Raw genomic sequence first — 14,773 nt, 5'->3', positions numbered from 1 at the left:
AACTTAGGGTGGCAGATGAGTCTGGTATTTATTTTAGGGGAGGGGGTGCAGGTTCGCAGGAAAAAAATTCATCGCCAGGGTTTAAGGGATGGCCGGTGACGATGTCAGCATGACGGTCGGCTGCGGTTGGGGGAGGGCGAGATGGCGAGGCTGGCACGGGACCGTCGTTGACCGTGGTCGGTTAGGCTGTGGTAGTTGGGCGGTTCGAGGTAGAAGGTGAGCATAGTTGGGCGGTTTGAGGTAGAAGGCGAGCAGTAAAGACACTTCAGAGGTTGAAGAATCTGATCTAGCCATCTATCTTGCATCCAACGGCTCGTAATGAATCGACTGACCCAAGCTTTTTCAGTCACCTCACCTGACCTCTAGCCAATCCCTTCCATTTTCTATGTAGTACAACTACAACCAAACATGGAAATTGAGGGTTGGGGAATACCGATCCAAATCGGCACTGCCATTACGGGCATCCAAAGGCGGCCTAAGATTACCCACAGTGAGAGTTACATAGGTGGTAACATCACACAACTCTAGACAAAACAGATGATGTGGCAAGTAATTAATGAGGAAAAAGGGGCATGTTGTAACATAACTAGTTACTGTAACATCACACATATCAAGACAAGATGAGTCTACAACCTAATAAATGAAGTGTTGCATGACACCACATATATGTTACTCCCCACTATAGAGGTAGTAAAATATGCATGTTACTAATCTAAGTTAGTACCCATGGTGACTAGTCTAAGAATCAAAGAGATTATTTTTGCTGACTTGTAATGCGCACGAACTTTTGTTGACCGTAGCCTCCCAGCGGAGGCGCCGTCAAAACGGACAGATAAAACCCAATGCATGGATAAACGTACAGAGAAAACACGAATTTGCAAACTGTGTCATCCCTGGAACAAGGCAAACTGGGAACATATAGCGGTCAAAATGGCAGAGTCACGCAATGCCAATAATTCGGCCATAATCCAAGCAGTTAGCACACGCGGGCGGCACAATTTCTGTCGGGCGTCACTACTCAGTACCCACTGTCCACTCCAAACGCAAACGTGCAGCCGGCACCAGCACCGCCCGACCCGGCGGCCGCCTCCACCGGCACCGGCACATTGGCGAACGCGTCGTCGGTGTAGAACCCGGCGAAGTCGACGGCGTCCGGCCCAAACGCGGATACGTTGCCGAAGTCGCCGTCAAGCAGCAGCCTCGCCCTCTTCTCGCCGCCCTCCACCGGCTCCTGATCGCCGCCGGCTGCGTTGCCGCTGTTGCCGACCAGGCGCTGCAGCGTGTCGCGGTCGCCGACGATGGTGAGGAGGAACGCGAGCATCTGCTTGGGCTTCCGCTCCGTCTCCTGCACGCGGCGCCACATGGCGGCCACCCTGTCGTCGATGGTGCTCTGCTCCTTCTTCAGCCTCACCACCTCCGTGGCGACCATGGTCATGTCGTCGTCGGTGAGGCCAGCCGCCGCCGCGTCCTTACGCTTGCCGCCGCCGCCGCCCGCGGCGGCGGCGGTGCCGCGGCGGACGATGTTGCGCAGGAGGTGCGTCTGGCCCCGGAGGAAGGAGCCGTGGGCGAACTCCCACCGGTCCGGATCCACCTTGCGGAAGCCCTGAGGTGAAACGGAAAATAATTCGATCAGGGCAGAATCTAGTGCAAGTGCAAGGAAGCTCTCGGCACTTTGTGAAACTAAATCTGCACTTTTCGCCTCTAGCCCTGAATACGTGCCACGTTCTTGTCCTCCAAACCACGAACATATAGAAATGCGTACTATTTCGAACTCTTTCAAAGGCGCAAAATATTCAGAAGTGTGCGTGCGTGTAACATCGCGCGCCACGCGGTCTTCATATGTCCATATATCGACATCCCAGCCAGTTTTTTTTTGTTTCTAAAAGAAATCGACACCCCAACCACACACAGTAAAGACGAACTATATACTCCCAAAAAATGTCACGCATACACAGTTGTACGCACACGCACACAAGAACTTGTACAGAAATCCCTCTCTCTGTGAATCAAGATAAGCAGAGCGCGCGCGGCTTAACATGGAGAAGGAATTGACAACAGAACCAACAGAACGAGTAGGGATCAACTGACTGACATAGGTGTTGAGCTGGCGGACGAAGCTGGAGAAGTTGTTGTGCTTGAAGTGCGCGGGCAGCATGGTCTGCGAGAAGACGAAGGGGTCGGCGACGACGAAGCTGTTGTTCCCCTTCCCCCACCCGATGACCCCGTCCGTCCCGGGGTCCTCCACCATCCGGTACGTCTTCCACACGAACGGCGCCGCTCCGCCGCCGACGCTCGCCGCCGCCATCGGTCTCTCTCTAACTAAAGTCCCGCAGGATTTGTCCTGAGATTTCTTGATAAAGTAATGGGAGCAGAGCATAAAGCTCAAAGGTGCTACAGAAAAAGGGAAGGGGGGCGCGTCGCCAAAGAAGGCAAGATCCGCCGGTCTGTGAACGTGTCGGCCTCCGGTGGCTAGTTTTATAAGCCTGCCGCGCCTGTGGTGGGTGCGGGGAGAAAGAGACGGCGGGGAGGTGGCGACAGGTGCGTGCATCCACGGGCTCGGGAGGTTTCCGCCGGTGGTCACACACGTACCCCCCGGCGTGCCACCGCACCATGGGGCCCGGCCAGGCCGGGTGGGGAAAAAGCGCTCGCGGCCACGGCGTCGGGCGCGAGAGGACACCTGCTATGCTATGGGGGGAGGGGCCGTGTCCCGTGCTGATTTGGTGCCATATCGACTTCGGCATAGAAAACTCGGAAAGGTGAAAAAAATGGGTGATTCGCAGTCAGGTCGACGGAGCATCTTCCCGGATTGTTTTTGCGAGCAAGGGCCGGAAGGCGCCCTGGATTTCTGGTCAGTTTTTCCTTTTCGCGCAACCGAAGAGATTGGTTGAGTTCCCCGCGAAAAGGGAGAAGGGCTGCTTGGTTTGCAGCCATGGGATGGGTTCCCCGTCGCTTTGGCAAGACTACAGTTTCGCCATGGCCAGACTCGTCAAAATTCAGCGTGCTGGATCTGGATGCTAGTACGCAAACGGAAAATTTGGTATGCTGCCAATAAGAAAGATGGCGATGGCCCTCTCCCGTCCCGGTTAGGCCCACCCGTGCAGGCGCCCATGCCGTTGCACAGTGACGACTGACGAGGGCGACGGTGTCGCGACGGCCACCGAGATCGCCAGCCACGCATTTCGCGCGCGCCCGACCGCTCGACGCGTGGGCTTTAGGACTCGTGCGGCGTCCACGGCGGGGCACGCAGCGCTGCGCACCACACATTTGCTTCTTCTTCTTCCTCCGCCGCGAGCGGTCCCGGTCAGGTTAGCAACTGTTGTTGTGCTGGGAGTGGGACTGGGAGCAGATTACGTGATCTTATCCCTGCGGCCATGACCGCGACCCTGCCGATAAAGCGGCAGACAGCCATACTGTATTCCATGCTGCGTTCGTATCCCGTAGCCTTGTGCCCACGACGGAGAAACAAATTGTGAGTGATATGTTTTTGTTGCGATTATTTTTCATCTTTACAGCAGGGTCATGGCGACCTAAACGACGGAAACACTATTGTGGACACTGATGCGGAAGCCAGCCGTCGAATCATGGCCCCTGAATTAATGTCCATTTATGCATCTGCATATCGCGGTTGAGAGTGAGGCGATGTCTGACGTGGTGGCTTTTGGTTGGTTAGAAGGATGTCCGGACTCGCCCAAAACCCTCAAGTTTACTTCTAGTTTACCAGACATTTAAGGGATGTCATTGGATGGCAAAGGACATATAGTAGTGATTTGAGGGTCTGTGTTGGAGATTGCCTAGCGCTATGGTTAGGGCATCTTAACTTTCCGTGGTTTGCGAGCCCATGGTGTTGCCGCTGTTTTGCAGTCCATAGCCGGTGCATACATCTTGCCCTTCGTCGGCGCCCACGCCTTCTAGATCGTTTTGTCACAGAGGAACACTCCATGCCAATGAAGAAAGACTTTTAGGCAAACGAGGTGGTATACTTGTCACCTTGAGTCCACTTCCAAGCCCGTTGATCTTCGACATGTGGCGAGAGAGTGGCATTCCTTAGGCTGTTGCTATGTCTATAATGCATATATACTAGATCAACGTGCGCGCGGTGCCAAGTCCTAAGGGCATGTACAGTGATGTCTACTCAGCTGTCTATAACAACTACCACGTCAGAAATTTATCTAGGTGGAGGAAAGAGAATGCGGAAAGAGAAGGAGGGTGTCTGTAGTTTTGCAGACGATCGGTATCCCAAAAATATCGCTCGTTATCGATAGACTTTTGCTGTTGTACGTGCGCACCGTCGGTAATTTTCTGTTTGCGCCCACGACCCAGCCGAACCGCTGAATCTCCTGCTCCACAAGTCCAATCCTGATCGGTCTTTTCCTCCTAACATTCTCAAAAAAGGAACAACCTTTCCTCCTAACAGACAGCAAAAGAGTTGGTTCATTATAGAGGGTATTTTTAGTGTTGTCTAGAACTGACATGGAGCGCTGTTATAGACAGGAGGTGTCTACACTAATGTACATGCCCTAACAATTATGCGTGAACGTGTGTGCCAAGTAGGCAAGTTTAGCGTGTTTAGTTGCCGGTGATAAAGCAGAAGGATTTAGCCTAATTAAATGCAGCAGGGCATAAAGTTTAGTACATAGTAGATATTCGGTCTGATATGTACAGCTAGTCGCTTTTTTCCTCTCTGCACATCTGTCACCTTGCCAACCCGTCCCCCGCGTCGCCTCTCTGGCTACACGGGCGGAAGCCAACAACCGCGCCGCCGGACTCCTTCCTCGTCCCCTCCCTTCCCGCCGCCGTCGCCGGAGGATGCCGCCGGGCTAAGCCCGTGTGCCGGACGGCGGTGGCGGGGGGCGCTCGTCGCCTGGATGTGGCGGCTCTCGGTGGGGGAGGCTCGGGCCCCTTGGCTGCTCTGCGTGATGGCGTTGACTCGGTGGGCTTCCGCCGGCGTCTCTCCCCGGCGAGTCGGGTGTGGGTGGCACCCCCTTCTTCTCCGACGGATCTGGGCGTCCTCCTCGCGTTCGACTTCCGACTGGCTCCTGGCGGCTCTCTCAGCAATCCGGTGGCTGCAGCTCGTCAGATCTGCCGGCTGCGACCGGATCCGGCTCTTCCACGGTGGTGGGAGGCCGTGACGGCTTGGTGCTCCGGGCTGGTGGCTGTATGTGGCTGGGCAGTGCGGCTGGGGTTGCGGCTTCGTTCCTTTGGGCTCGGTAGCTGGCCCTGGCAGGGGAACGTAGCAGAAATTCAAAATTTTCTACGCATCACCAAGATCAATCTATGAAATAACTAGCAACGAGAGAGAGGGGAGTGCATCTTCATACCCTTGAAGATCGCGATGCGGAAACGTTGCAAGAACGCGGTCGGTGGAGTCGTACACGAAGCGATTCAGATCGCGGCCGAATCCGATCTAAGCACCGAACAACGGTGCCTCCGCGTTCAACACACATGCAGCCCGGTGACGTCTCCCGTGCCTTGATCCAGCAAAGAGAGAGGGAGAGGTTGGGGAAGACTCCGTCCAGCAGCAGCACAACGGCATGGTGGTGATGGAGGAGCGTGGCACTCCAGCAGGGCTTCGCCAAGCACTGCGAGAGACGAGGAGGGAGAGGGGTGGGCTGCGCCGAGGGAGACTCATGTCTATGGCAGCCCCAAAACCCCCACTATATATAGGGGAAGGGGAGGGGCTGCGCCCCCATCTAGGGTTCCCCCCTAGGGGTGGCGGCCAGCCCTAGATTGGATGGAGGGGCGGCCAAGAGGGGGAGAGAGGGGGGCGCACCCTAGGTGGGCCTTAGGCCCATCTGAGCCTAGGGTTTCCCCCCTTCCCCCTTTCCATGCGCCTTGGGCCTCTTGTGGGAGGCGCACCAGCCCACCTAGGGGCTGGTCCCTTCCCACACTTGGCCCACGCAGGCCTCCGGGGTTGGTGGACCCCCGGAACCCTCCGGTGGTCCCGGTACATTACCGGTGACGCCCGAAACTCTTTCGGTGGCCAAAACCTCACTTCCTATATATTATTCTTTACCTCCGGACCATTCCGGAACTCCTCGTGACGTCCGGGATCTCATCCGGGACTCCGAACAACATTCGGTAACCACGTATATCTATTCCCTATAACCCTAGCGTCATCGAACCTTAAGTGTGAAGACCCTACGGGTTCGGGAACCATGCAGACATGACCGAGACATTCTCCGGCCAATAACCAACAGCGGGATCTGGATACCCATGTTGGCTCCCACATGTTCCACGATGATCTCATCGGATGAACCACGACGTCGGGGATTCAATCAATCCCGTATACAATTCCCTTTGTCAATCGGTATGTTACTTGCCCGAGATTCGATCGCTGGTATCCCAATACCTCGTTCAATCTCGTTACCGGCAAGTCACTTTACTCGTTCCGTAATGCATGATCCCGTGACTAACTACTTAGTCACATTGAGCTCATTATGATGATGCATTACCGAGTGGGCCCAGAGATACCTCTCCGTCATACGGAGTGACAAATCCCAGTCTCGATTCGTACCAACCCAACAGACAGTTTCGGAGATACCTGTAGTGTACCTTTATAGCCACCCAGTTACGTTGTGACGTTTGGTACACCCAAAGCATTCCTATGGTATCCGGAAGTTGCACAATCTCATGGTCTAAGGAAATGATACTTGACATTAGAAAAGCTCTAAGCAAACGAACTACACGATCTTGTGCTATGCTTAGGATTGGGTCTTGTCCATCACATCATTCTCCTAATGATGTGATCCCGTTATCAATGACATCCAATGTCCATGGTCAGGAAACCATAACCATCTATTGATCAACGAGCTAGTCAACTAGAGGCTTACTAGGGACATGTTGTGGTCTATGTATTCACACATGTATTACGGTTTCCAGTTAATACAATTATAGCATGAACAATAGACAATTATCATGAACAAGGAAATACAATAATAACCATTTTATTATTGCCTCTAGGGCATATTTCCAACAGTCTCCCACTTGCACTAGAGTCAATAATCTAGTTCACATCACTATGTGATTGTAATGAATCCAACACCCATGGGGTTTGTTCATATCTCGCTTGTGAGAGAGGTTTTTAGTCAACGGGTCTGAACCTTCCAGATCCGTGTGTGCTTTACAAATCTCTATGTCATCTTGTAGATGCAGCTACCACGTGCTACTTGGAGCTATTCCAAATAACTGCTCTACTATACGAATCCGGTTTACTACTCAGAGTCATCCGGATTAGTGTCAAAGTTTGCATCGACGTAACCCTTTACGACGAACTCTTTTACCACCTCCATAATCGAGAAAATTCCTTAGTTCACTAGTTACTAAGGATAAGTTCGACCGCTGTCATGTGATCCATTCCTGGATCACTCTTGTACCCCTTGACTGACTCATGGCAAGGCGCACTTCAGGTGCGGTACACAGCATAGCATACTGTAGAGCCTACGTCTAAAGCATAGGGGACGAGCTTCGTCCTTTCTCTCTCTTCTGCCGTGGTCAGGTCTTGAGTCTTACTCAATACTCACACCTTGTAACACAGCCAAGAACTCCTTCTTTGCTGATCTATTTTGAACTCCTTCAAAATCTTGTCACGGTATTTATTCATTTGAAAGTACTATTAAGCGTTTTTGATCTATCCTTATAGATCTTGATGCTCAATGTTCAAGTAGCTTAATCCAGGTTTTCCATTGAAAAACACTTTTCAAATAACCTTGTATGCTTTCCAGAAATTCTACATCATTTCTGATCAACAATATGTTAACAACATATACTCATCAAAAATTCTATAGTGCTCCCACTCACTTCTTTGGAAATACAAGTTTCTCATAAACTTTGTATAAACCCAAAATCTTTGATCATCTCATCAGAGCATACATTCCATCTCCGAGATGCTTACCCCAGTCCTTAGAAGGATTGCTGGAGCTTTGCATACTTGTTAGCATCTTTCAGGATTGACAAAACCTTCTGGTTGTATCACATACAAGCTTTCCTCAAGAAAATCGTCGAGGAAACAATGTTTTGACATCCTATCTGCAAGATTTCATAAATAATGCAGTAACTGCTAATATAATTCCAACAGACTCTTAGCATCGCTACGAGTGAGAAAGTCTCATTGTAGTCAACTCCTTGAACTTGTCAGAAAACATCTTAACGACAAGTCTAGCTTTCTTAATGGTGATACTTACCATCATTGTCCGTTTTCCCTTTAAAATCCATCTGTACCCAACAGCCTTACGACCATCAAGTAGTTCTTCCAAAGTCTATACTTTGTTTTATACATGGATCCTCTCTCAGATTTTACGGCCTCGAGCCATTCGTCGGAATCTGGGCCCACCATCGCTTCTCCATAGCTCGTAGGTTCATTGTTGTCTAGCAACATGACTTCCAAGACAGGATTACGTACCACTCTGAAGTAGTACGCATCCTTGTCGTCCTACGAGGTTTGGTAGTGACTTGATCCGAAGTTTCATGATCACTATCATAGGCTTCCACTTCAATTGGTGTAGGTGCCACAGGAACAACTTCTTGTGCCCTGCTACACACTAGTTGAAGTGACGGTCCAATAACCTCATCAAGTCTCCACCATCCTCCCACTCAATTCTTTCGAGAGAAACTTTTCCTCGAGAAAGGACCCGTTTCTAGAAACAATCACTTTTGCTTCCAGATCTGAAATAGGAGGTATACCCAACTGTTTTGGGTATTCTATGAAGATGCATTTATCCGCTTTGGGTTCGAGCTTATCAGCCTGAAACTTTTCCACATAGCGTCGCAGCCCCAAACTTTTAAGAAACGACAGCTTAGGTTTCACTAAACCATAGTTCATACGGTGTCGTCTCAACGGAATTGCGTGGTGCCCTATTTAAAGTGAATGCGGTTGTCTCTAATGCCTAACCCATAAACGATAGTGGTAATTTTATAAGAGACATCATGGTATGCACCATATCCAATAGGGTGCAGTTATGCTGTTCGGACACACCATCACACTATGGTGTTCCAGGCGGTATTAGTTGTGAAACAATTTCCACGATGTCTTAATTGTGTGCCAAACTCGTAACTCAGATATTCATCTCTATGATCAAATCACAGACATTTTATCCTCTTGTCACGACGATCTTCAACTTCACTCTGAAATTACTTGATCCTTTCAATAATTCAGACTTGTGTTTCATCAAGTAAATACACTTAGCATCTACTCAAATCATCTGTGAAGTAAGAACATAACGATATCCACTGTGTGCCTCAGCACTCATTGGACTACACACATCAAATGTATTACTTCCAACAAGTTGCTCTCTTGTTCCATCTTACTGAAAACGAGGCCTTTCAGTCATCTTGCCCATGTGTTATGATTTGCATGTCTCAAGTGATTCAAAATCAAGTGAGTTCAAACGATCCATTTGTATGGAGTTTCTTCATGCATATCTACCAATAGACATGGTTCGCATGTCTCAATCTTTTAAAAAACGAGTGAGTCCAAAGATCCATCAACATGGAGCTTCTTCATGCGTTTTATTCCAATATGACTCAAATGGCAGTGCCACAAGTATGTGGTACTATCATCACTATCTTATATCTTTTGGCATGAACATGTGTATCACTACGATTGAGATTCAATAAACCATTCATTTTAGGTGCAAGACCATTGAAGGTATTATTCAAATAAATAGAGTAACCATTATTCTCTTTAAATGAATAACTGTATTGCGATAAACATAATCCAATCATGTCTATGCTCAACGCAAACACCGAATAACAATTATTTAGGTTTAATACCAATCCCGATGGTAGAGGGAGCGTACGATGTTTGATTACATCAACCTTGAAAACACTTCCAACACTTATCGTCATCTCACCTTTAGCTAGTCTCCGTTTATTCCGTAGCCTTTTATTTCGAGTTACCAACACTTAGCAACCGAACCGGTATCTAATACCCTGGTGCTACTAGGAGTACTAGTAAAGTACACATTAATATAATGTATATCCAATATACTTCTGTCGACCTTGCCTGCCTTCTCATCTACCAAGTATCTAGGGTAGTTCTGCTTTAGTGACCGTTCCCCTCATTACAGAAGCACTTAGTCTCGGGTTTGGGTTCAACCTTGGGTTTCTTCGCTAGAGCAGCAACTGATTTGCCGTTTCATGAAGTATCCCTTCTTGCCCTTGCCCTTCTTGAAACTAGTGGTTTTACTAACCATCAACAATTGATGCTCCTACTTGATTTCTACTTTCGCGGTGTCAAACATCGCGAGTTGCTCAAGGATCATCATGTCTATCCCTGATATGTTATAGTTCATCACGAAGCTCTAATAGCTTGGTGGCAGTAACTATGGAGAACCATCACTATCTCATCTAGAAGATTAAGTCCCACTCGATTCAAGCGATTGTAGTACTCAGACAATCTAAGCACATGCTCAATGATTGAGCTTTTCTCCCTTAGTTTGCAGGCTTAAGAAACTTCTTAGAGGTCTCATACCTCTTGACGTGGGCACTAGTCTGAAATCCCAATTTCAGTCTTTGGAACATCTCATATGTTCTGCGATGTTTCAAAAAAACGTCTTTGGCGCCTCAATTCTAAACCGTTAGCATTACGCACTGAACTATCACGTAGTCATCAAAACGTGTATGTCAGATGTTCGCAACATCCACAAACCACGCTCGAGGTTCAGCACACCGAGCGGTGCATTAAGGACATAAGCCTTCTGTGCAGCAATGAGGACAATCCTTAGTTTACGGACCCAGTCCGCATAATTGCTACTATCAACTTTCAACTAAATTTTCTCTAGGAACATATCTTAGTAGAACTAAAGCGTAAGCTACGACATAATTTGCAAAGACCTTTTGACTATGTTCATGATAATTAAGTTCATATGATTACTTAATGAACTCCCACTCAGATAGACATCCCTCTAGTCATCTAAGTGATACATGATCCGAATCAACTAGGCCGTGTCCGATCATCACGTGAGACGGACTAGTCATCATCGGTGAACATCTCCATGTTGATCGTATCCAAACTTCGAACGCACCGGCGGGAACCAAGTGGCGTGCTAGCTAAGCCTCCAGGCCGCCGCCCGCTGCTCGCGATGGGACACGCCTGCTCGCGGGGCCCGCCACTACCACGCCTCGGCACACGAGCGGATCCGTTGCGGCCGAGGTGGGCGGTTGAGTTTTCCCGTGCAGTAACTCGCACGATAAACGTGGGGGCGTGGGGTCGTGGGCGCAGTAAATCCCATTATCGCCCCCTAGGCTTCGCAACCCGTAGGCCTATAAGTAGGGGGAGGAGGGGGAGCGGCAGAGCACGCGCGCCCCTCCTCCCCATTCTTTCTTCCTTCTTCTTCCTCTCACCGTAGCGCCTCCAAGCCACGCTGAGCGCTGCGGTGGTTCGTCTCCGATGAGCTCATCCTCCAATCCCACGCTCCCCATGGCGCGCTCCAGAGCATGGGACGGCTCCGAAGTTCACGACGACCACATCGACTTCCTCTGCCAGACGCGGCGGCTGCCCGGCAAAGATTACGTGAAGGTCCGCCTCGCGCCGAAGAGGGAGATCTCGCCGGCGCCGGAGGAGGGCGAGCAGGTCGTCTTCTGCTCGCACTGCCTGCGTGGCCTCGGCCTGCCGGCAAGCAGCTTCTTCCGGTCCTTCCTCGAGTTCTACGATCTTCAGCTGCACCACCTCACCCCGAACACGGTGGTGCTGCTGTCCGCCTTCGTCACTTTGGGCGAAGGCTTCCTCGGCGTCCTCCCCACCATCGAGCTTTGGGGGGAGTTCTTCTACATCAAGCTCGACACCCTCGTCGCGGGCGTGCCGGCTCAATGCGGCGCGTTTATTGTGGTGCGGAGGCCGGCGACCAAAAATCCGTTCCCTCCCATCCCGCTGATCAAGTCGGTGAAGATGTGGCAGCGGTCGTACTTCTACGTGAAGAGCGTCTTCCCGGAGGGCGACTGGGTCAACTTGCCGGCTTACGAAGCCGGCCCGCCGGCTGGGAGGCGGCCCAACTGGTCGTACCGGGCCAAGATGTGTCGCCTTCTGGAGCCGCCACCATCGCGCGGCTCCGAGTGCTGACACAGTCGGAGGGCCTGACTGGGCCCGACTTGCTATCCGCCTTCGTGGCGCGCTGGGTGCTCCCGCTCCAGAGCCGCCCTCACATGATCTGCCAGATGAGCGGGCATCGGGACCCAAGCCGCCTGTGCACCAAGGAGATGCCTCACGCAGAGGTAGCTCACATGGTGAACTATCTTGCGAACTGCGAGCTCACGGAGGAGTGGCGGTTTGGCAAGGAGCCGTAAATCACGCGCCAACCCCCCGCCTATGGTAAGTTATCTTTCTTTTTCTCCATCCTTTTTGTTGCCGGGTTCGGCCTGTCCAACCTGACCAATCGGCCTTTGAACAGAGCCCCCTCCTCCAGCAGGCAGCTGGCGCCACGGGGCCGGAGCGCCGATTCCTCCCGGACCGAGCGGAGAGCGACGTGGATGACCCCGACTTGGGGGGCGGTAGCTTTGGAGGACGACGCCGAGGGAGGAGGCGGCAAAGCAGGCGGCTCGAGGCTCGGAGCCAGCCTCGAGGATTGGCCTGACGACGATGCAGGGGAAGTTGCCCCGCGCCACCAGCCAGGGTCCGGTCAGCCGGGCGCGAGCTCGTCTGCCGCGCCGGATGCCCAAGGTGGCGCGAAGAAGCACAGGGCCGCGCCGAGTTTGTTCGGCAGCCGGCCGAAGAAGCCCAAGGGCTCGGCCGCGGTGACCAAGCGGGACGAAGCGGCCGCGAAGGCCATCCGCTTCCGCAAGGCGGTGAAGGAGCCGCAACTGGTTTCTGCCTAAGTACTGCCTTCCTCTCGCGCCTTCATTTTTTCCTTGTTGATTCTGTCTGAGCTTCTTTACTTTGTTTCCCTTGATCTAGGGCTCCGCTCTCTCTCGAGAAATCGGCCGCCGCCTCCATCGTGGGGTCGGTGGAGACTTCCACCACCACTCGGCGGATGCTCCGGCCGTCGACCTCCGGGAGGTGAGGAAGCATAACGCGCAGGAAGCGCGCGAGGAGCAGGAAGCCGCCCGCCTGGAGAAGGCGGAGGTAGAGAAGGCGGAGGCCGCCGCCCTGAAGAAACTGGCGGAGGCCGAGGCAGCCGACGTGGCGAAGAAGCAGGCTGAAGAAGCCGCGCACCGCCAGTCGGCGATATTCATCACTACCCTGAACTCCGCGCCGCCACCTCCGGAGTTCGTGGCGCAGACTGGGGAAGCCGGCGACGAGCACCCGGTCATGGAGAGGGACGGTGGCGACGTTGCCATGCCGGACGTGATTGTGCCTCCACCGCCGCCGTCCGGGAGCGTGCAAGGCGAGCAGCCGGCGGACCCGCCGGTGCCGCCAACTGGAAACGAGGTGGTGACGGGCCCGACTCCTGAGGTCTGCACACCGACGCGCCGCCGACTTACAAAGGCGGCTTCGGCGCCACGCCCGCTAGAGACCAGCGTCGCGAGCTCCTCGAGCCCGGACACCGAGGCGACCAGCGCCGCGCCCACTGGGTGGGTGCGGGGAGGCGGGACGGGCCCGTTGAATTGGGCGCTTCTGGACGTCCAAACCAAACTCCGAGCCGAGGCCGAGGCTCTCAAGCGCTGTAACACGGCGTATCTGGACTCGTGAGAAGCCATCTGGGTACGTTTCCTTCTTTCTTTGTTTCTGTTTCTTGTGCTTCTCTGTGGGGGCGCGCCAGCGCACCCACTGGGTGTAGTCCTCGAGTTTCGGGCCGGCTGCTGAGCAGGCGGCTCGGAACTATAATCAGCGAGTTCCAAGTGCTAACATTTGTCTAAAATTTTTATCATAGGATTATCACAACCTTCGCGTGGCCGCCTTTAAATCCAACGTCCAGGAGCTGGGTCAGCGGACCGCCGACTTGTCGGAAAGCCGGAGTAAGTCCTCTTATTTCTCTGCGGGGGCGCGCTGGCGCACCCGCGGGCTGTAGTCCCCGAGATTCAGGCCGACTGCTGAGCAGTCGGGCCAGATCTCCCCGGCTACTGTGCTTCTTCTTTGCCGGTTGCTGACGCTTTTCCCTTCTTCTTTTCTTCTACAGAAGCCAACGCCGCTTTGCAGCAGCAGCTGGGCGAAGCCAACACCGCGCTGCACGCTAAGGAGGAGGAGTGCGGCAAGCTGGCTGAAGAGCGTGACCGGCTGCTCGCGCAACTGGCGCAGCAGGCGGAGCTTCTCAAGAAGGCCCAGAAGGAGGCGGAGGAGAAGGAGACCGGCCTCCTTGCTGAGTTCGCGACCGAACGCTCTGCCTGGACCGACAAGGAGGCGATGCTAACTTCCGGCTTCCATGAGATCGAAGACATAGTCGATGGTGAGCTTTCCTCTTTTTCCTTCTTTGAGATGCCGGCTGCTGGTCCAGCCGGCCTCTTGCCTCTAACTTTGGATTTTTGCTTTCTGTTTTGGCAGACTTCTTCCCTGGTCACTCGGACGCCGCCAATCAGGCCATTGAAGCTGATCGCGAAGGGCGGAGGGCGGAAGGCGCACAGATCACCGCCGACGCTCCCCGAACCCTTAGCGAGCAGCTCCTGAGCATCGAGGCCCGTCTTCGACCGTCTCACTGGATGCTGCGCCATCTTCAGCGTGTCGGCGCCCACGCGATCGCCGCCCTGTGGCCGGACATGCCAGCACCGCGCACTCCCAGTCGGACTGCCGACTGGCTGGAGGTGGCGGCCGGCCATCTTGAGGCCTGGAAAGGCTCCTCGGCACGGGCTGGAGCGCGCCGGGCCTTGGAATTTGTCAAGGCGTGGTACCCTGGGCTAAATCTAGCCC

The 14,773-nt window shown here is 53.0% G+C and overlaps 1 protein-coding gene across 1 annotated transcript; it reads right to left on the bottom strand.

Moving 5' to 3' along the window:
- Positions 1 to 874: 874 nt before the first annotated feature.
- Positions 875 to 2,464, bottom strand: LOC109779427 (heat stress transcription factor C-2b). Its single transcript, XM_020338047.4, has 2 exons — positions 2,093 to 2,464; positions 875 to 1,603 (listed from the first exon to the last, which is right to left on the bottom strand). Exons 1-2 carry the CDS (start codon positions 2,375 to 2,377, stop codon positions 1,019 to 1,021), a joined length of 870 nt encoding a protein of 289 aa, XP_020193636.1. The 5' UTR covers positions 2,378 to 2,464; the 3' UTR covers positions 875 to 1,018.
- Between the last annotated feature and the right edge of the window lie 12,309 nt (positions 2,465 to 14,773).

Source organism: Aegilops tauschii, chromosome 7 (genome assembly GCF_002575655.3).
Source record: "Aegilops tauschii subsp. strangulata cultivar AL8/78 chromosome 7, Aet v6.0, whole genome shotgun sequence".
Classification (NCBI taxonomy): Eukaryota; Viridiplantae; Streptophyta; class Magnoliopsida; order Poales; family Poaceae; genus Aegilops; species Aegilops tauschii.
This window is presented reverse-complemented; position numbering and strand designations above follow the sequence as displayed.